Below are 23,533 nucleotides of genomic sequence, written 5' to 3' on the forward strand. Positions count from 1 at the left end.
TTGTTCATGATTCACCGCCCGTGCTCTGTTGTTTCAAAACGCTCTCTAAACAGCATCTCCGCCGTGAAGGTCCCTCCGATGTCTGCCTCGTTCTCCCCTGGGCAACACCGCCTGCGACCGCTGGACTCCGCCTCGTCGGTCATCTCCGCCCTGTTGGTCATCTCCGCCCTGTCGGTCATCTTGGTTGAGGCTCATCTCCACCGCCGCCGTCTCCTCCCTCTCGTCGTGGATCATCTGTGTACCAGGCTGCTGTGCCTGGCCCCTGCGGCTTCCTCCTCCTCCAGTCTGTCTCCTGGTCATCTCCATCGCTGTCGGTGTCATTCCCCCCTTGAAAGCAGAAACACAACACCGGCAGTTTTTCTGTACACTCGACCCTGTGTTTTCTATTAGTCTACCGTGGCTTTGGGCCTGCAGCTCGTTCTCTATATATTTTTTCCCTCTGCAAGCCCCTGCCATGGCCACGCCCTTTCAGACTGTTGGACGGTGTGAGTGTCCTACAGCCCATGGCGCTATTTGTTCTCTATTAGTCCCCCACCTTCTCAACACCCATATCTAATCCTACAGGGCTGTTCCCTGTTTTGTTGTCTTCCGGCGTGACACCAGCAGCTAAACGATACCCACTCGGCGCTCTACGTTTGTCCCACGGGTGACCCCCAGCGCGCGCCAGTTCTTTCTGGTGACGTGTCCCCTCAAGACTCTGCCTATTTATTAGGTGTGAGAAGGCCCCACTGGAGATCGAACTCCCTCTTATTTCATAATTCAACTTATTTAATTAACCTGTATATCGATCTTATTATTATGATAATAACATACAACCGAGCATCGCTCTAACATACAACAGAGCAGGTTGGTTCCCTGCTCCTAACTCACATACGTACTCGTACTATCATCTAACATACAACAGAGCTGTCCTTCGCCCTATACCCTACGGGGCTGTCTACCGTCGCCCTGGAGCTGTCACCGTTGCTCTATACCCTACGGGGCTGTCTACCGTCGCCCTGGAGCTGTCACCGTCGCTCTATACCCTACGGGGCTGTCTACCATCGCCCTGGAGCTGTCACCGTCGCTCTATACCCTACGGGGCTGTCTACCGTCGCCCTGGAGCTGTCCCGTCGCTCTATATACCCTACGGGGCTGTCTACCGTCGCCCTGGAGCTGTCCCGTCGCTCTATACCCTACGGGGCTGTCTACCGTCGCCCTGGAGCTGTCCCGTCGCTCTATACCACACTTTGAGTTCCTTTACAAAGTTCTACATACACCACCGTGTATACACACAAGCAGTTGGTAATCTTGAAAAAATTAAACTCCTTAATTAACTTAAACTCTAAATATTCCCCTATGGGTAATGGAAACTCCCCAGCACTACCCCCCCCCCCCTCCGCAATTAAACTCCTTAATTGAATTAAACTCTAAATATTCCCCTATGGGTAATGGAAACTCCCCAGCACTACCCCCCCCCCCCCTCCGCCCCTAGGTGGCGACCTACTCCTCCATTTGCCTGTATTATCCCACTGCCCCCCTAGATGGCGGCCAAAACTCAGTCTAGAGGATTGTAGGTGACGTGTCACTTCCTGATTCTAAACCCCTCGTGGCTCTGCGGCCATTTTGACTCGGTGCAAATGGCTACTCTCTCAACAAACGGCCGCTGCCCTTCCTTCCAAGGCCTGAAAACACAGCTGTTTTTCCTCTCTTTCCTATCCATTATCAGGGGACGCTTTCTCAGACTAATACTCTTGCCTGATCGGACATAATACACACTGGTACAATCTCCTTTCGACTTTCCTTCTGTTATGAAAACAGTCCCGCCATAACAATTTTTCGATCTGATTCAAGCGCCCCCCCCCTTTCCTCATCTCGCATTTACCCTCCTTAAACCAAAACTGTGCAGCCTGCCTCGTTTGCTTTTCATTCTCTGTAGATAACACCCTCGATTTTCACCATGGCTCTCTGCTCATATTATTACAGCTGGCATTCTCTCTGTCGAACTAGAAATGTTTACGTTTACGGATTCACTATCTGTTCGTTTTTATTTGGCTTAAAATCAAAACAACCGTGTGCACAGTGAACTCACATTTTTGATCGGAGCGCTGTTTCCCCTACAGCGCTGGTTCGCCTCCTGACCGCTCGACTCGCCGCTCTCTCCCAGGGCTGACCGGCCTTGCTTCGATCATGATTCTCCCACACATTGATGACTGTTGTCCACTGTCGCCCCATTATTGAAAAAGTCTTTATCCGTTGTTCTTATCTCTTGCAAATCCGGCTGTCATCAACAACCAACTGTTCCTGTTGTTTTAATCTCTTGCAAATCCGGGTCACGGCACCAACTGTAAGATTCTGATCAAACTGGCCAGTATCACGTCTTCGTCTGTTTGGCTCTCCATCCAATTCCTCTGCGTTGTGTACTTTTAATGGTCCTGACGTCTCCGATACTGGTAGATAAGATCCTTATCTTCCCCCGTTAGTGCAATCCATAAACCATAATACTTCTCCACTTCCGTAAGAATTCGACACTTCGACACTGTGAGATACCTTATGAGGAGAAGCGTTGTTTTATTGCTATAAACAGAACCTCATAATCAGATGTTATCAGATGTTATCAAATTATATCGTCCTTGAAGAGTCTATTCTAATGATCTCTCGGTGTGTTCAGATTGTCCTTTTGTTATTCAGTCCAATAGTGGTCAGGCCTAGTCGTTAGCCTGAACCCTCCTCGTGTTAGCCGAAGCTAATGATGTCGTGGCATTCTTCCTCCTCCCCCCCCCCCCCCTCTCTCGTGATAAGAGGAGAGAGAGAGTCCTCTGTGTGATCTCAGTCCTACTCGCTCTCGGTCAGATTATCGTCTGACTTACACCCGGAAACACTGTTCGACTCATAGATGTTCGTCGTCGCAACGACGGCCCCGCCTTCTGGTTGTCATGCGACGTGTTGTCATGACAACTGCATAACCTTTAACACTAATAAACTCACGTTTCATTAAGATGAACCTCTCTCCCTCCTGTCCTGGGAGACAGTACACTCTAATCTCAGATGTTCTTCTAAGGAATTCATAACAAAACCCTCGCTGACGCGGCCTGTGCCTGTGAAATCACTGGTTCCACCACCGTCACCGTCTTCCATGCACATTTCAATCACCGTTTTAGCTGTGGTCATCTCTCCCCAATCTATACATCACATACATTGAAAAAGCACCGTTTTCTCTCAACAACATACATGACATTTATGGCATAGGGATATACATGACATACAGGTATATATTACCATTACATTTGTGACATACATGATATGCAAATATACAGTACTGTTACCCATAGATCCTAACAGAGTCAGGGAACATCGCTTGAAACACCTCTCCTAGTCCCTCATTTCCATTGTAGGACTGATGCTTTGCGACCGTATTTAGAACCCACAGTACCTCAGCTTCAAGGGTTGGCGTGGAGCCGAACGTTACCCGGACAGGTGCAGATGTAATTGGTGGTAGACCTACCTGTCCCTGAGCAGTTGATGTGTACGGTGTCGGCGTCGAAAATAAATTTGATATTGAAGTTGTCTGCAGGCGGGTTTTTGTAGAGGTAACATGCTTAGCGCTGTGCATGTGACTCGACTGCTTTTATTCCCATCGTTCCCAGTTTAAAATCCTTTTTGAAGAGTTTGCAGCGGGCCTCGTACATGTCTTTCACTGGGAGTCCAACCACGGTGCAAACAGAGGGTTTTCGAGCCAGTTCTCATTACATTTGCACTTTCCCATGTTAAATTAACGAGTGCAAATAAATACAAATCAATTAAACTAAACTAAACGTCAGCGTTATCGCTACGGCTTGAATAACGTGTTACCTATGCTCCGGTGTTCTGAAATAGCTCCCGACGGCGACACACATTAAGGACCATAAATTGGTTCCGCCCCACTGCGTACCGTTTGCGTGAAAGAAAAAAAAAAGCCTGACTTAATATCTCCCGTTAATAGTTTCCCCCCAGATTTCACAATGAAACATAAGATGACATGGCATGTTTTTAAGACCTCCGAAAGTCGGATTTAAGGCATTTTAAGACAAATTAAGGCCTTAATAGTTGATAGTTGAATTTAAGACCTTTTTTTTTTTTTTGATCAAATTTTTTTATTGACATTCTCACAAAACAAGACAACACATTAACCACAATCACAATACATAGAACTTCACAAGAAAATAACAAAAACAATAATAATAATGACTAACAATTATACAGACAAAAGAAAAGAAACCAGAGTTCAACCTACTAAATTAATTCCAAGGGGTACTATCTAATAAATGGTCTTTCCCAGTGTTCAGTCCCGATTCCCGGCCGTGTGACCCTATATTAATAAAACGTACATCTCCAATCCACCACAAGGACCATTTTTTGGGGGGGAACACGACCTGAAACCAGAGCAATGAACCTTCATGAAAAAACAAAAACCTGTAGGTGTTCCATAGACTCACAGAGACCGTGTAAAAGTGGCCAAACAGTGAAGAACTAGTTAAATAGCTGCCCCCCCATAATATCCCCAGCTAAACTCAAGATGACAAGACAAGGGACAAGACAGACAAAAACATTTCCTCCTCCCCCTCCCAAGAGACCGCCGGACTCACCCGAACACGCACCCCAACCCCGCTCAGCCGCACACTGCGGTCTTTACCTTCTCAGCTGCTGCGAACCACAGGTCAATTCCAGCCTGCCCCACCCCAATCACCCGGGCTGTGGATATCTCAAGATAAATCACATCCAATAGAGTTAGGGACCAGTTAATCATTGTAAGCTTCTCAGGCTCCTTCCATCTCATTGCTATAAGCTTCTTCGCTGCTGTGACGCCCGCTAGGACAACCCTTTTCAGTTGTACGGAAGCGGGTAGTGTCGTTATATCGTTCAGGAGTAGCGTAACAGCTGTGAATGGGATAGTTAAGCCACACAGATCTGAAAGTTTGTCCGTTATTGACCTCCAGAAGCGGGCCACTGGTGGGCAATCCCAATACATATGCATATAAGTGCCTGTGGCCTTTTGAGAGCACAAAGTGCACCGAGAGTCGGTTATCAGTCCCATAGCAAATAGCTTCCTAGGTGTAAGATAGGTCCTATGAATATAATTAAAATTAATTTGCTGGTGATTGGGGTTGCGGGAAGATAATGCCACATTTGCCCAAACATCATCCCAGTCAAACTCGGGGTCCAACTCCGGGATATCCACACGCCAGATTGTATCCAATGATAAATTTTTATACGTGGATTGAATTAAGAGCGTATAAAAGTCGGAGACAAACCCTCTGGATGTCGTCCTGTCCACTATGAGCCTGAGGAAGGGGTGTGGGTGCAAGGCTTGAGCCCACGGTACGCCATGCGCCCTCAGTGCTGACCTTAGTTGAAGGTAAAGAAAGAAGGACTCGCCGGGAAGATCATAAAATTCTCTTAAGTCCTGAAACGCACGGAGGCCGTTCTTATCATAAATATCCTCCAGAGTATGCACTCCCCTCCTTTGCCATTGAGGAATATTAACCGGCTTGTGTCCAACAAGTAATTGCTGGTTATTAAAAATTGGAGAGTCCAGGTGCCAAGGGCATTTAACCCCACACGACCTCTGTACATTACGCCACGTTTGGATCACGTGAGTTATGATCGGTCCATACCTCAGCCGGCATTTCGCAATAGAGACAGTGGAGTACACTACATCCTGCAATCTTAGCGGAGACACCGCCGCCGCTTCTAAGGAGCGCCACGATACAGCCTCTACAGGGTCTAGCCAGCACATCAGAGGTCTCAGTGAAAAGGACCAGAAATAAAGTTTAAAATCAGGGATTGCGAGGCCCCCATCTTGTTTCCTACGTTGAGTAGTAGCCCTTTTGATTCTCGGGCGTTTGTTATTCCAGACAAACTTAGATACCATCGATTGTACCTTGCGCCAGTGGTCTATTGGAGGGGGCAGGGGGAGCATTGAGCTAATAAAATTTATCCTAGGCAGGATGTTCATTTTGATTATGGAAGCCCGGGCTTGTAAGGAGTTAGGAAGGGACGACCACCTGTCTAGATCCTGGCGTATTTTATCATAAGTACCCGTGAAGTTGTACTTAGTAGTTTGGTTCAGCGTGGGGAATATCTCTATGCCCAGGTATTTAAAATGTTCTACTATGGGGATATCAGCTGGTAGTCGTACCGCCTTGGCCAGTTCATTAAGAGGTAGGCAGGCTGATTTGTTCCAGTTAATCTTAAAACCTGACAATTTACCAAAGTCGTCGATTATCCTCAATAATTTTGTGGCCGACCGGGAGGGGTCGTCCATGAAAATCAGCAGGTCATCCGCATAGAGAGCAATTTTGTGTGGAGTATTGTTGACCATTATGGGGACGATGTCCTCCGATTGCCTAATAAATTGGGCCAAAGGTTCGAGGGAAAGCGCGAACAGTCCCGGGCTCAGAGGGCAACCCTGTCTAGAAGATCTGGAGACTGGAAAGAGTGTGGAACAGTTTTTGCCTGTCAGTATCATCGCAGACGGCGAGGCATACAGGACTTTAATCATATGAATAAAACTCTTTCCAAGACCCATGACCTCAAGTACCTTCCACAGGTATGACCACTCAAGTCTGTCAAACGCCTTCATGGCATCCAAAGACATAACTGTGGATGGAGTTGTATTGTCTTTACTGTTATCGATTACATGCAACAGCCTCCTAAGATTATCTGCAGCCAGACGCCCCGGGATAAAACCAGTTTGATCGCAGTGTACCAATACAGACATAAATCTCTGCAGGCGACGGGCCAGCACCTTGGCAAACACCTTTAAATCGGCCCCGAGAAGACTCAAGGGTCTATAGCTACCACAATCATTGGGATCTTTGTCCTTTTTGAGAAGTAAAGAAATCAACGCCATATTGACATCTCTTGAGAACTCCCCTTGTTCGATAGCGTAATTGATCATATCGAGCATCAATGGACCCAGTTGGTCCCAGAAAGCTAAATACACTTCGGGTGGAATACCATCCCAGCCTGGCGCCTTACCCCTCTGCATTTCAACAATAGTCTCCCTCAATTCTACGAGAGTAATCGGTCTCCCCAGTTCCTTGGCCTCTTCCTCAGAAATGTGGGGTATCTCAAGCCCGCCAATGAACGATTCAAATCTAGAGTCATCCAGATTACCCTCTGAGCTATATAACTGTGAGTAAAACTCTTTAAAAGTGTCATTGATCTTTTTCGAATCAGTAGTGACTGCACCCTGGCTCGTCCTAATCGAGGGGATATCTGAGAAATGATCATTTGAGCGTATTTTCATTGCCAATAGATGGCTAGGTCTGGAGCCGTGAAAATAGTAATTTTGTCTTGTCCTATGTATCAAAAACTCAGACTGTTGTTTAAGTATGGAGTTTATTTCTTTTTTGACTATCTTACGTTGTGTGTTTAGTCGTTCATTATAGTCAGTTTGCAAGGATGCGTATAGGTCCGCATATAATGATTCCAGTCCTTCTAGCTTTTTTGACCGGGATTTTCGCAAATTGGAGGCAAATAGTGTGACATGACCCCTGATGAATCCTTTCAATGCGTTCCACAGGACCCTAGGGTCTTCTACTGTGCCAACGTTGATCTGCAAAAATTCAGCTAGTTTACTCCTGAACTCAGAACAGAAGTCATCGTTCTTTAGCAAGGTCGAATTAAAACGCCATCTGGGGGCTCTTGCGGAGAGCCTGCCAAAGGTTGCCGTAAGGAAAATCCCCTTGTGGTCTGAGAGAGCCAAGGGAACCAATGAGACATCGAAACTATCAAACATATTAGGGGACGCGAATGCATAGTCAATTCGAGAGAAGCTTTTGTGTCTGGCTGACAGGTGAGAGTAATCTCTGAGGGTGGGGTTGCATAAGCGCCAGAGGTCTGTGAGCCCCGTGTCTTTGGCCCACATCCTGAGGGCCTCAGAGGCCCGTTTCTGGTCGCTCGTTTCAGAGGTCCCGGACCTATCCATCTCCGCATCCCAGCACGCATTAAAATCGCCACCCACAATGAGAGCGTATCCATTAAGTTCCAACATATTCTTCGTGATTGTATTATAGAACGCTGAATCAAATGTGTTAGGAGCATACAATGCTATTATAGCCATCTTCCTATGCAAGAATTCAACTTTTGCTATAGTAATCCTTCCCTCCGTGTCCGACCATACATCCAAGATTTTGATATCAAGGTTACGTCTTGTAACTATGACTACTCCTTTCGTCTTATCATCGGCTGAGGATGAGGAGATAACGTGATATTGCCGATTTGCCAGTCTTGACACGTCACCTACCATTAAATGCGTCTCACTAAGGAGAGCAAGGTCAATATTTCTCCTCTTCAATAGCCAAAGGACACTGGCACGCTTGTGTGGGGCGTTAAGCCCTCCTGCGTTCCAAATTAAAATATTCAATTTAGCCATGGTCGAGCTTGTATAAGTGCGTAGAGAACATACCCGTGCAGCCAGGCTGAGTACAGAGGTGCCGATCCCGGCGGGCCCGGACGGTCAATCCCAGGAGTTCAGAGGAGGAACACTTACACATATATAAGACAACAGTACATAGAACACATAAAAATACCACCCCAGCTACAGCCCCCCCTCCTTCTACTCTAAACCCTAACCCACCCGTCCTACTATAAGTTCCTCTATACCCACTCTCCAATCCCCACCCTATGCCCCATCCACTGAGGATGGTCATCTTCCTATCACTTCCCACTAGAGACATGGATCAATAAGACGCTTCCCACTCCCACCCCCCTCTAGATAAACCCCTAAGTAAACCCCCACTAGTCCAATAAACACAAATATTATAAAATAAAATTCAATAAAGATATCGGTCGAAAACCACCTGAGCCCTGGCCCCAACATGAGACAACCATAATGGTAAAAATAGCCATTATTAAATAATAACTCCGCATCAACCTGCAGCCCTCTATTTCCGAATCTGCGCTTCAACATCACATTGTTATAGCTCAAAAAGGTATAGGAAAATTCAATACAAAATTAAATTAAAGCATCCCAGCCGATAGTCTAAGGCAGGTTCGGGTCACAGGTTAATTGTGCAAAATTGTGTGAACAGTGTCAATTAAACAATGACAAAAAAAAAAAAGGAGGAAGGGAAAAAAAAAAGGTTATGGTCAAAGTGCACCCCTTTAGCCGTCCCTCTGATCAGGCACAACGGCTGAAATGACCTAACCTATGTAAGAATAGAATTAAACACAATCATTCATTAATCAATCCGGGGATGGTAATAGGCAACACCTGACACCACCTGTCATCATACATTGTTTCAATAAAGATATCGGTCGGAGCAGTTAGTCCAAGGTAGGATCGAATCACAGTTAAATTGCTCATTCAAATGCCCTTAAAACAGCGACACTAATTATTATATAATTACTCAGCATCAACCCTGTAACCAACTACCTTGGAGTCTGCATATTAATGTCGCAACGTTATAGCATAAGTGGATCGGATCACAGTTAAATTGCTCATTCAAATGCCATTAAAACAGCGACGATAATTATTACATAATTACTCAGCATCAACCTGTAACCATCTACCTTGGAGTCTGCATATTAATGTATCAACTTTATAGCATAAGTGCCTCACGGAAAATTCAAAACAAAATTAAGGCGAGTCAGCAGTTAGTCCAAGGTAGAACCGGATCACATTTAAATCGCGCATATAGATGACATAAAAACAGCGACAATAGGAAAGAAAAAAGAAAGGAAGAGAGGGTAATGGCTAGAGTGCAAGCCATATAACCATATAGCCATGAAGTGCAAGCCATACCCGACCCAACCTGTTATCAAATATTGTATATGCATATTCAACCGACCTTGGCATCTACTTTGGATCACCAAAGCTCAAAACAACCTGGATATAAAAATAAAAAGCATACCAGAAGTTAGTTAGGGACTCGGTCACTCTTGAACTGTGCAAACCAATGTCCCTTTGAGCAGCAACAGCAACCAAAATACGTAACCATTAACGAATGTCTCAGCGCAGACCATAGTCGAAGCCCGCTGGCTAGCCCGAGGCTAGCGCGTAAGCTAGTGACGAATCCGGATAGCACGTTAGCCTACTATGTACATTGTTCAGCTAGCTCGTTAGCTTCCAAAGAGGCGATACACAAGTACGACCATGAGGTCAGCTTTAGCAAGTAACAGAAGTCATTGGGAAGCCCCGCTAGTTGGATGGGCAGAGGACAGTTAGCATGTCTGGGCATGACAGCAAGTGTTTGTGAATAGTCGACCTAATCAATGTATATAGGCCCAAACCGCCAAGTCACTCACCCTCCATAGATATCAAGCAACAGACTCGGGTGTCTCCGCGAGATATTCCTTCGCTTTAGCCAACGACCAAAACAAACGCTGACCACCGACCTTCTCCAACACAGATAGTTTCGCGGGAGCGAATAACGTGGGCCTCAGGCCTAGTTTCCATAGCTTAGTCAGGACCACCTTGTACTCGGCTCTCTGAGCTTGAACCTCCGGTGTAAAGTCCTCGAAAATGGCCACTTTGTGATCGCCAATCCTCAGAGTACCCCTTCTGGTACGAGCCGACCGCATGATGATTTCTCTCTGTTGGAGTCTGTTCAGCTTGACTATGATGGGCCTCGGTTCTTTGTTCACGCCGGGAGAAAACCTGCCCGCTCTGTAGGCCGACTCACAGATAGGAGGCGAGGGGAGGACGTCCGTCCCTAGTATCTTCTGCAGCAGTTCGGGCATGGTCTCAGAGAGACGGCCTTCACCGCTGGTCTCCGGTACTCCAACAATCCTGACGTTGTGGCGTCTATCCCGGGACTGCATCTCCTCCATCGCCGACTGTAGTTTGTTGACTTCAGCCTGCCTAGCCAGCAGGGCGGATTCAAGACCCGCCATCTTCTCACACTGTGATGATACCTCCGTCGTTAGCATGGCTAGTTCGTTAGCATTAGCCGATGAGGCAGCGTGAATCGTCTCCATCTTGTCTGTCAGCGGGACTACCGCCAGCCGTATTTCTTCTGATATCTCACGACGGAGGCTGATACAGAAATCCGCCAACACTTTCTTCTGTGCTTCAGCGATGCGTGCCTCAGATTCTGCGTGTACTTTCTTCTGTGCTTCAGCGATGCGTGTCTCAGAGTCTGCGTGTAGCTTGGTCATGACCAAGAGTACAGCTTCGCTTAACTCCCCGACAGCGGGAGACGGTGCGGCCATGCTCGGCGGTGTCGGTGTCGTGCCTAATTCTTTCATGGCTCTGGTTTCCACCCCCGCCATCGTAGAAAGTCGAAAAAAGTTGGTGAATGTACACTAAACACGACGACCTAGCAAACAGATAAAAAACAAATAAAAATAAAATAAAGACTAATGGGGAGAAACGTATATTCAGCACGGTAGAAGGGAGCTCCTGTGAAACACGTCTACTCCATGATCGCTCGAATTTAAGACCTTTTAAGACTTTTTAAGGTCCCGCGGACACCCTGCTTGGAGCTCTATCTCCACGGTGCTCTCCCCGTCTTCTTCCGTGCCGAGTTCTCTCTCGGTAGCGTTGTATTCCTCCCGGGACTCATCGGGGACTACTTCTTCAGTACTGGCGGGGTGTGAAGTCATGTCTGGTTCCCACTGGTCCCCACCGTGAACTTGGTCAGTTACATTAGAGCCCGTAGGGGCCTCTATGGTCAGGGTAGTCTGGGCGTTGGGGTTAGACATACTTTTACTTTCTAGTTTTACCGCGTTTACTGTTAGTAGAAGACTAGGTTGTTGACTGACAGCGTAAGCCTCTAAGTACTGAGGGAGCCGTCGTTCGCGCTGCGGGCGTTGGTTAGGAGGATCGTTTCGTGGAGTGTTCATCATAGGCCATTTCAATATTAATAACACTATATTAATATTACACTAATTACCATCCGGCTCGAAGGACCAATTGTAACTGAGGGGTACAATTCCCTGACTGTATTACTAGATATGATACTTACTACCACTACCTTTGTACTTAATATTCGGCCACCCAGTACACGGCATAAATATATTATCATGAACACTCTCACGTAGATGAAACGGATCCAACACAAATGTACGAATTAGAAACAGGTCTTTATTTCCTACACAGCGATGGTGTGTAGAATAAGCACTTAATCACTTAATTACATTTATGAATTGAAATAGTATGCACTTTTATGGCAAGGAGTATTCGTCGGTATATCAATAGATAATGTCCAATCTCTGAAGGCGCAGGTGGTAAATATACGACCTGGAATAGTTAAGGAATAACAGCAATGATACTTTAATGATTATAGGCTGGATACACTAGAGGGGGTTAATCCGGTCGCTTGTAAGCCGACAGGAGTAGGAGGGGGGGGGGGGGTAGAATCCAGCTGCCTCGTCCGGCCAAGGGTATCCCAGGTGAACCCACTGTAGTGCCGTTCAATGCGCCGGCGATCCTTGGACCACAGATGAAAGCAGGTGGACTCTTTGTGGGCCGGCTCTCTCCGGTCCACGGGGGAGAGATGTGGAGAGACCTCGTCTTGCAGAGCGTCTCCTCACCTTGCGTCCTCTCCAGGGGGGGGGGTTCCAACACACGGTAGTGTCGGGGGTCTTTATCCATAGAATAATCAAAGTATCCAAAGCATAATCCGTGCCTGGGAAGGCGGGCTGTCGTCGGTAGAATAATCCGGTATACAGGTCCACTCGCTCGTCGGCTCTGGGGCTCCTCGGGTGCAGCTTCACATAGGGTCAACCACCCTGGGTAAGCAGCCAGTTCTCTGCCCGAAACGATGGGGTACTGACTACGGTAGTATTCTCACCGCACGAAGCACTATATATTAACAGACTATTATTAGCTTAATAGACTACGTCCAACTCGACGATATAGTGCCAAATATGACTATTCAAATATTAATATACACGATGTCTCAATACCGATGGTAGGCCGAACTTGGCCTTACTCCCACACGTGGCATCGCGGGGAGGCTTTACGTCTGTGACTCTATTGGAGGGTAAGAAACTGGACTGAAAAGAAAGTCCTACTTTAGTAGCGCAGTATATATACGCACTATGAACAAATAGTCCCATTAGTGGTGCGGTAGCCAAATTCCTACGCGGAACTAGGACTTGTTCGTACATGTCGAGCGGTACGTTTGAACTGGGTCTGAGGGGTATGGCAGCCTGGCACCAAGGTCTCGACCAATAGTAGAATGGAGACTATTATGGGATGTTCAGTAGGCTAGAATGGATATTCAATGCATATTGTACAAGGAATATACAAGGGATATCAGGGAATATTAGAGAATATACAAATACAATTAAATATATATATATAAATAAATATATATATTCGGTTTAATCTGGCCCTTCACAACAGGTAGCATATTTGATGTTCATTAAGCTCAACGGGCCACCTCGAAGGTTCTGGGATCCAACAACATATGTCACAACTTGGCTGAGAGCCCATCGCTCAGCTGAGGACAAGAGAACGAGAAGAGCAAAACCTAAATACAAGCCCAGTACCAATTGGTGGGGGTATACTTGAGCTGTGGAACCTCTCACTATGTGACAAATGGTCCCGACTGGAAGGTTACATAAGTTGTACCTCATCCCATTCTAAGTTGTACCTCATCCCATTCTGCATTTTACTTTATATTGTATTGTAACTCAGTTACTAATTATTTTCTACTCTGTATTGTATATGTATATTGAACACTTTTGTTTACACTTGTTACGTACTTTTGTTTTGACTTCTATTTTTTACTTATCTATTTTATTTGTATCTAGCACACTCTCAGGAGCAGAACAGGAACAAGCATTTCATATAAAATTATTCTGTATTTTTGTATGACAACTAATAAAGAAACTTGAGGATGAGACATTTCTTAAGTTGTGCTTCAGAAGGAAACTGTCCTCCTCTGGAAGATAAGGGTGTTGTACAGTGGGCTAACATTTTCAACAAAGGCAAATATTGATTAAATAGCTTTGATAAACCAGGTCTTACTGTACCCATTGCCTTGGTGGGGGCTTGCTTGACTGTTTTTAAACCACTGTTGTGAAACAAATTACATTGAAAAAATGTAAGTGATGTTGTGTACTTTTTTTTCTTCTCAAAATAAAGAACTTCAAATAAACACAAGTTGTCTGATTATTTTAAGTTTGCTTTTGTGTTTGTGTGTGTAAAACAATTTCTTTAATTTAATTAACTTAAACTAAAAGTAAATACAAACTAAATTAACAATGTAACTTACATTGTTAATTAAGTTTGTATTAACTTTTCTAGTTTAAGTTAATTCAATTGAAGAAATGGTAACGATTACATTTAAAACATTGTTTGTTTTTCCACCATATCTGTTGACAATATAATTTCTTTATATATTGAAGGCTACATCCTGCTACCTTTTTCAGCTTCTCTATTTCAAGGCAATATTTACAAAAACTATACTAAAACTAGTAATTTCCTATACAAACATGTTTCCTACTATTTATGTATAATACTCATTCTAATCATAATGCTGGTCGTCGGAGCTGTTCTGTCCGCACACGAGGGAACATTTATGCGTACACGCGCGCAATTACCACGGCACCCCTGGCAGTGGCAACAACATTGGATTGGATGTATCTGGCGTATGATCAAACGACGACAAATCTCAGTCGCACAATATACAGTATGCCAATCTAGACAATCATGACGCCATTATTGCTGCCTATGGAGTGCTGTTTACGCACACACACACACACACACACACACACACACACACACTGTGACACACACACACACACACACACACACACACACACACATTTTAACACTGCTGAGGGATATATATATTGGCCTTGAATGTGTTCTCTTGGCAGTCAAAACAGCATAGTATTGTTAAGCGTCAGAAACGTATCTTAGAAGTGATCTGTGACCAGTCACCCCGGTTGCTTATATTAGCCTACATCACAATCAAACTTGACTCTCCTGCCTTGAGCTGTATCAGAATATAGGCCCGGCCAGTGGCCACCCATCATCACCCTGAAATGTGTATGAATTCACCAGATCTGACTGTAGGCTATTATAAGTGCCTGCATCTGTTCCATTGTAAATCCAGCTAAATATTGATTGATTGATTGATTGAAAACTTTATTAACAGATTGCAGAATGGGTACAATACAGTACGGCTCAATACACACAAACACAATTGTTAAGGGGATGCAGACCAGAGAAAGACTTTCGTCTTGTTTACATCAGGGTCCCCCATTTTCAATTCATCAGGACATATGACGTATACATGACATACAGATCTACAGTACTGCTACATCTTATACATTTATGACATGATACCAGATTTGCAAATACAGTACTGTTTGTGATACACAAAGAGTCCAGAAAAGGGAGTATATACATTTGACGTGAAAACTGTACATTGGAGGAGGTTGGAATGAATGTCCACCCTGTGAAGTTGTTACAACAACATGGTCCTTGGCCTCTCAACGTGGCTCATATTAACGTTAAACACTGCGACCACTGTCTCGGTGTGTGAAACGAGAGAGGCCCAAACACCCTGCAGCGCAGGCCTCTTTTATACAAAACCTAAATTCTCACACAGAATTATCCACGTTCCCCCCGAGGGGGAAAACGTATCCGGTGTTCTGGGGTCGCCGCCGCAAGGTGGACAAACGGGCTCTTTGTGCGTCCAGGCGGTGCCAACTACACCAACCCACCTGATAGTTACCCACAGCGGGGTGGGGGGAGAGAAGAGGACCGGGATACACTACACGTTTTTCACTCACTGACTTACTGCTCATGAAGATGATCCGCGAGGAATATTTCGCTGTGGAAATACATTTACTTTTGTTTTTCGATCATTTGAGGTGGAATAATCGAAATGGTGGATATGTTTGTTCGGTTACGCAGACATGGATGGTATTTGGATAGTGGCGCGCAGCAGCTTTGGAGATGCGCATTCTACTTTGTTGTTGTTGTGGGCCCCCCACAACTGCACGAGTCGTGGAATTTACAGTTATCATCATCATCACCGTGGAATTATGTCCAGATTTCACAGATGGGATTGTAATCTAGAATGGGATCTTTTCCCCCAAAGAGGATTTACCCATAAAAGCTTTGAGAAAAGAGACTTGTTGGATGTCTTATTTCTAGACTACAAGTGGCCCCTGACAAGGCGACAGTCTCTCTGTTAAAGGTAGGCTACAAGTAATAATATCATCATTCTGCTCAACGTTTTGATCTTTGACTCAAATTATGTGAATATAATTCTGTAATAGACCCCTTAAAAACAAAGTAGGCCTACCAAGGTAGTTTGATGGTAATTTCAGTTGTACCAGGCCATACTGGCCATTGTATACATAATTTACCATGGTACTGCCATGGTAAACGTTATATATCACCATGGTACAACTTTTGTATTTAAATAATACCATGGCCATTGTATACATAATTTACCATGGTACTGCCATGGTAAACGTTATATATCACCATGGTACAACTTTTGTATTTAAATAATACCATGGTCAAAATATAATTGAAACCATGATCTTGATCCTAATATTACCATGGTAATATCATGGTATTTCCATATTATTTTGGTCACTACCATGGTGTTGACCAAATAGTTATGAAAATATCACGATACAGTTGTGTAAATACCATGATACAGTTTTTGTAAATACCAGAATACAGTTTTTTAAATTCCATGATACAGTTTTTGATATGACACTTTTTCGTAATGGGTGCCACCTGGTGGAGGGTTTTGTCCAAGCAAGGTATCTTACTGTAGGAATGTATGCACACATTTATTCCCAGGTTCCCGGTTTCCAGGCAGCGTGTCGAGGTGTCCTTGAGCAAGACACTTAACCCCTAACTGCTCCCGATGAGCAGGTTGGCACCAATTGCTACTGTATTTGCAAATCTGGTATGTCATTAATGTATAGATGTAGCAGTACTGTCTATCTGTATGTCGTGTGTGTCATATATGTTATGATGAATTGAAAATGGGGGACCCTGATGTAAACAAGACGAAAGTCTTTCTCTGATCTGCATCCCCTTAACAATTGTATGTACTGAGCTGTACTGTACTGTACCCATTCTGCAATCTGTTAATAAAGTTTTCAATCAATCAATCAATCAATCAATCAATCAATCAATCAATCAATCAATCAATCAAGCATAGTTGCCTCCACCATCAGTGTGTGAATGTATGAGTGAATGTGAGGCATAAGTTGTAAAGTGCTTAGGATAAAGCGCTATATAAATGCAGTCCATTTACCAAGTACCATTCCCAGTTTACCTTTACGTCGACATGCTGTCTGTAATGGGAGGATCCAGCTCTAAGCTGCTATCAGTCAGTTGATCGCAAACCCTCCTCTCACTCCCTGCCAGTCAGTAATTATTATGCACATTTATTTAGGATAAACCCCTTGAGATGGGTCATCTTGGGCAGCATCTTGGGAACATGGGCTGGTTAGCACTGTTGCCTCACAGCAAGAAGGTCCTGGGTTCAAACCCCAGCAGAGTGCTGCCTCAGACACTAAGGAAGAGGCATCTCTGAGTCAACAAATCTGTGTAAACAGAGACACGTTTCCACTCAAAGCCCAGTCTGCATTAGTAAGAACAGTGAGTGTTGTGTAACAAACTAAATAAGAGAAAACAAAAGGAATAAAATAAATAAAAGAGAGAACTGCTCATCAGATAATAATAGATAGCATTAATCACTCAGCATTCAGTATATTAGTCAAGATAACAGATTGCATTAATCCATGAACTAACATAAGGTAGGCTGTAGTTGATCATTAAGTACACTAGTTTAAATGAATGAGTAGGCCCACTAACAATAGGCAAAATTACATCAGTAATTTATTTCATCGTTATGGGAAAGAAGATAATTAATTATATTATATTTTTATATACTCTCCTCTCAGCTCCTATATCAGTCAGTGGTTCTGATACTAAACCCTCCTCTCAGTCAGTGGTTCTGATCCAAACCCTCCTCTAAGCTGCTACCAGTCAGTGGGTCAACAGGCTGTTCTCTGCACCGTCCAGGAATGTTGAGCATTTATCCTCCTGACAATCTTTCTCACACGTCTCAGATTCCTGAGTTTCTTCTCACACGCTCTCTCTCTCCTCAGCTCTGTCCAGGTGTGGTCTGCTTTTAACAACCACAGTGACATACTGTAGAAACACCTACAGTCAGGGAGCGAAATTAACTTTTTGACTCACCGGCCAGTGGCGGGTAGATGGGAAGAGTCTACCCGCCAAGCATATTTCTTACCTGCCAAATTTTTTTGATTACAAAAAAATATATATATATTTTATATAATTTTTTTTTTAAATAAAATATATATTATATAATCATACTTGTAGTTGTATTATCTGCGAGACATCGCCACCACGCAATAAGTCAAAATGCTTGCTATCTGCAAACAGCTCCACTGTCTGTGTGTATACTTGAGTAGCCTCCAGCTCCAGCAAGGATTCTCCGGCCCTGCAGCTAGACCCTATATTCAGCTAGACCCTACATTCAGCATGCAAGGATTCTCCGGCGATGCAGCTGGACCTATTTATAACGTTACCGTTCTTTTGTCAAATCACATTCAACATGCCCTCAGCTAGAATACGCATTCAATCAATGTTATAAGACATTGATATCAGGAGCTATCTGTAGCTACTGCTAGCCCGGTAGATAACGTTAAGACAATTTAGTTTACTGGGACATATGGATCAACGTGAGCTAGCTAAGCTAGCTAACGAGGGACCGGAGGTATTATGCACTCGAGTAGACTATTGCTGGAGCATTTGTTGATATCAGCAGCTATCAGTAGCTAGCCAGCTAGATACCGTTAGACAATGCCTCGTCATGTATTAAACTAAAAGTGAATAGTTGACTGGGTCATTGTTTAAACAGTAACGAACTCTTGGAGGTCCGATATAGACTAGAGCAGATGAAGTAAACAAGCCAATGATAGCTTCCGATTGGTCATTTGCTTTTTTTCTCATGAAACCAGTCACGTCACTCTACTGTGATTGGACCTAGTGCGATGTGGGACTTGTAGTTTTTTAACGATCTCGCGGCGGAGAAAAAAAAGACGAGCGGCTATAATCTGTACTCGCACAAGAGTATCGTTATGAAGTTATGAACTACACGCCACACGGCGGGCAGCCCTCTAAGTGTCATGCGCCAAAGGTAAAAACAGCCCGCCCCTGGCGGGCGGCAGGCTTTAGTTTCGGTCCCTGCCTACAGTACAAACACATACTGTGTAGAGTGTTTACCTGCTGTTTTATATGACAGCAGGTGAACAAACCACCCACCTGTTGACGTCCCTCACTATAACCTGCCGTCTATTCTGAGACAGAGAAGGCTGAAAGTGAAGGAAATACTTATTTCTGATATGTTGTCTTTGATCCTTGTTTTCTGGTTCTTCCTCTCTGTACAACCACTTGGTTACCTAGGTTACATGGTGTGTCACATACTAGATTACCTAGGTTACATGATGTGTCACACAGTAGGTTACCTAGTGTACAGTAACTGAGTGGATTTGAACCTGGGACCATAGGATCCATAGGCGGCCTCACTAACCGGCTAATGGGTCAGACCCCTTAGTAGGTGCTGTTTGACTGCGACCGACTCCTCAGTAGTTTACAGTCATCTTCCCCCGAGAAAGGCGCCCTCGCGCATTCTTTGGTCCATGTGTGCACTTTCACAGGGGTTAGGACACTGAGATCACACCGCCACCACTCTGTGAACCTGGATACAGACTCACTGGGCAGTGAGATCCCACCACTGCCACCAATGTACCTGAGTGGATTTTAACCTGGGACCATAGGATCCACCAGCTGAACTAGAGTCAGATCGTTTAGCAGGTGCTGGTTGATTGCAACCAACTCCTCAGTAGTTTGCAGTAGGTTACCTAGGTTACATCCCATGCTAGGTTACATGGTTTAGCACACTAGGTTACCTAGGTTAGATGGTGTGTGTATACCATGCTAGGTTACCTAGGTTACATGGTTTAACACACTAGGTTACCTAGGTTAGATGGTGTGTATACCATGCTAGGTTACATGTGTAACACGCTAGGTTACATGGCATAACACACTAGGTTACATGGTGTAACATGCTAGGTTTCCTAGGTTACATGGTGTATCCCATGCTAGGTTACCTAGGTTACATGGTGTATCCCATGCTAGGTTGCCTAGGTTACATGGTGTAACATGCTAGGTTACATCATGGTGTAACATGTCCATTGGGGCAGGCAGTTAGTCAGTCAATCAGGGAGAATTAGCCGATTCAACATTAAACCACTTTAATGCTTTATTTCAGCATTCAAAATAATTAAAAACATCTCAATTTATTATACATATACAAAATAGATACAGATCCTCTTGGGTTTCTAACCCCCATCAGGTGTGTCTGCTTCTCTCACAGGATGTTTAGCTGATGACTGTATTTTTTCTTTTTAATCTCAATTTCTCTATTTGTTCCAATTGTGAAAAATGAACCCTTTGCATCAGAAGAACCAGAAAAACAAACAAACAAACAAACTCTAGAACAGTGTTGGGATTGAAAGAGAGCTAGAGAAAGAGAGAGGAGGGGGCGCCGGATGAAGCATATAGACAACAGGAAGTGGGTAGGGGGCGAGTAGGGGGGGGGGGGGTAAACAAAAAAAATAAAAATTAAATTAAACACAACAACCAAACAGTGTGAAGCAGGTGTTCTAAGAACAGACTCCGTGATTCTACCCACTAACATCTACACTAAGACGGGCGACAACCATCCCAACTCGCCTCTCAAAACAAGAGAGACGGCCGGGAGGCAGAGCCCGACCTACACTACCAAGACTAGAACATCTTCTTCCGCCACTGGACATCAAGAGGAACACATTGTAGCACCGAGAGGCCCCTGGTCTGATCCACCACAACCCTATAGTACAATACAGGCCAGGGACCTCAGAGAGAGAGAGAGAGTAGCACCTTTATCTTATTCTGATGGACCTCTGCAACTGTGTAAAATGATGACCCCGCTACCGGCTGACCTATAACCAACCACGTAGGGTTCTCGCTGGGAATTTCTCAGGTGGATTTCCTTTTTTTCTTTACTCCTTTTTTTGAGGTTGCCATGAGATTCTTTAAAAAAAATTTAAATAACGTTTGAACCCATGTTCATCTGCTAGGTGGTTTTAATGTCACCTTTTTCTCAAGGCAAGAGAAGAAGAGAGAGAACACACAAACAAGGAGAAGAAGAAGAAGGCAACCACGAGAACTACAAGAACAGGTTGACAGGAAGCGGTTTGAACGTAGCGTAGCAGGTGCAACAACAAAGACAACATGGCTGTCATTTTGACCGTTTATTCATCAACACCTGAAACGTGGTACAAAGCAATGGGTTTTTCTCTGTTCTCATTGTCCTTTCCTTTCTTTTCATCGCAGTGGTAAAAAAAGTCACCTGTTGTTTTTTTCGTTTTTTTTTCTTCCTGTGTTGGCGTTGTTGTCCAGAGGTGATTGGATGGATAAAGGAAGGGGGGCGGGGGTAAAATTTTACACTTTACACAAAGCATATATTATTTCCTTGTTGCCAGTGGAACAAAATGTCTTCTAAAAGTATCCTTGGTGTTGGTGGTAAAAAAAACAAACAAAAATAAAAAAAAAGTAGTGGTCCCAAACACGGCGATGTGGACGGTCGATGTGGACGCCGCGCCACGGCACACGCCACGCCACGCCGCTCACGCCGCACGCCACACGGCCGCTGTCTTGTTGAAGTGCAGGCTTTAGGCAAAGTGGACCATCGGAACCAAACAATGGCCGAATGGAGACTTCTAGAATCAGGAATCACGAGGAGGGGGGGCCTGGGCTTTTCAAAAATGCATTAGAAAAGGGTTTCTGGGGGGGATTCTAGAGAGAGATGACTGCTAGAAAAAATAAAAAACACACAAACACACAACAACAATTTCAAGTCCAGATTTCTCTTTTTACAAGAAGCAGACGGGTCCAACTTCAAGGCCAAATTCTTGGTCTGGCGCACCGACGTCCATAGGAGCGATGTCAATGATGGGAAGGCGAGATGTTTTCGTTGTCTTGTAGTCGATGACTGTTTTGCCCCATGCACCGGTATGCGACTGTTGAGGAAAGGAAACACAAGACCATTAGAATCAACAATCACAGCCCCGAAAAACATTTCAACACTCTACTCATCTACTATATTTCACTATACTATATTCATATATAATACACTATACTGTACTGCACAGTTTAGGAATAAACCTGCACCTACATCATTACACAGCACCGTATCTCATTCTGTTCTTTCCTGGACACTCTTCTCTAAAGGTCCGCAGCCAGATGTCAGTTTATAGTGTGTGTGTGTGTGTGTGTGTTCACAGTGTGTGTGTGTGTGTGTGTGTGTGTGTGTGTGTGTGTGTATCATGTAGGTGTCTCCTGACCATGCATCTGTCCTCCAGCCGTTGCACTCGGCTCCGATCTACGTTATCAGTTCTATATTACTCAGATCTACGTTATCAGATCTAAATGACTCTGATCTATGTTACTGTGAACTAACCAAGGATTAGAAATGGCAACTATGAGTGTGCATCATGTACAGTATATATTGTGTAGCCGTGGTGCATGATACAGTATACACACAGATCTAGTGTGCGCTGTGTGTCTCTACTACACAGATCTAGTGTGCGCTGTGTGTCCCTACTACACAGATCTAGTGTGCGCTGTGTGTCCCTACTACACAGATCTAGTGTGCACTGTGTGTCTCTACTACACAGATCTAGTGTGCGCTGTGTGTCCCTACTACACAGATCTAGTGTGCACTGTGTGTCTCTACTACACAGATCTAGTGTGCGCTGTGTGTCTCTACTACACAGATCTAGTGTGCACTGTGTCTCTACTACACAGATCTAGTGTGCACTGTGTCCCTACTACACAGATCTAGTGTGCACTGTGTCTCTACTACACAGATCTAGTGTATACTGTGTCCCTACTACACAGATCTAGTGTATACTGTGTCCCTACTACACAGATCTAGTGTATACTGTGTCTCTACTACACAGATCTAGTGTGCACTGTGGCTCTACTACACAGATCTAGTGTGCACTGTGTCTCTACTACACAGATCTAGTGTATACTGTGTCTCTACTACACAGATCTAGTGTGCACTGTGGCTCTACTACACAGATCTAGTGTGCACTGTGGCTCTACTACACAGATCTAGTGTATACTGTGTCTCTACTACACAGATCTAGTGTATACTGTGTCTCTACTACACAGATCTAGTGTATACTGTGTCTCTACTACACAGATCTAGTGTGCACTGTGGCTCTACTACACAGATCTAGTGTGCACTGTGTGTCTCTACTACACAGATCTAGTGTGCACTGTGGCTCTACTACACAGATCTAGTGTGCACTGTGTCTCTACTACACAGATCTAGTGTGCAATGTGTCTCTACTACACAGATCTAGTGTGCACTGTGTCTCTACTACACAGATCTAGTGTGCACTGTGTCTACTACACAGATCTAGTGTGCACTGTGTCTCTACTACACAGATCTAGTGTGCACTGTGTGTCTCTACTACACAGATCTAGTGT

General features: G+C 44.5%; 1 protein-coding gene across 1 annotated transcript in view; it reads right to left on the bottom strand.

Annotated features, from left to right (window-relative positions):
• Positions 1–20,227: 20,227 nt before the first annotated feature.
• The window catches only part of col1a1a (collagen, type I, alpha 1a), a 38,087-nt gene continuing 34,781 nt past the window's right edge, over positions 20,228–23,533 (bottom strand). Inside the window, exon 49 of the mRNA XM_084329485.1 lies at positions 20,228–22,053. Coding sequence (XP_084185611.1) covers positions 21,907–22,053 — 147 coding nt within the window. The 3' untranslated portion in view covers positions 20,228–21,906. The remainder of the gene's footprint in view (positions 22,054–23,533) is intronic.

This window comes from Notolepis coatsorum, assembly GCF_963971535.1.
Source record: "Notolepis coatsorum genome assembly, chromosome: 14".
In the NCBI taxonomy this organism is placed as follows: domain Eukaryota; kingdom Metazoa; phylum Chordata; class Actinopteri; order Aulopiformes; family Paralepididae; genus Notolepis; species Notolepis coatsorum.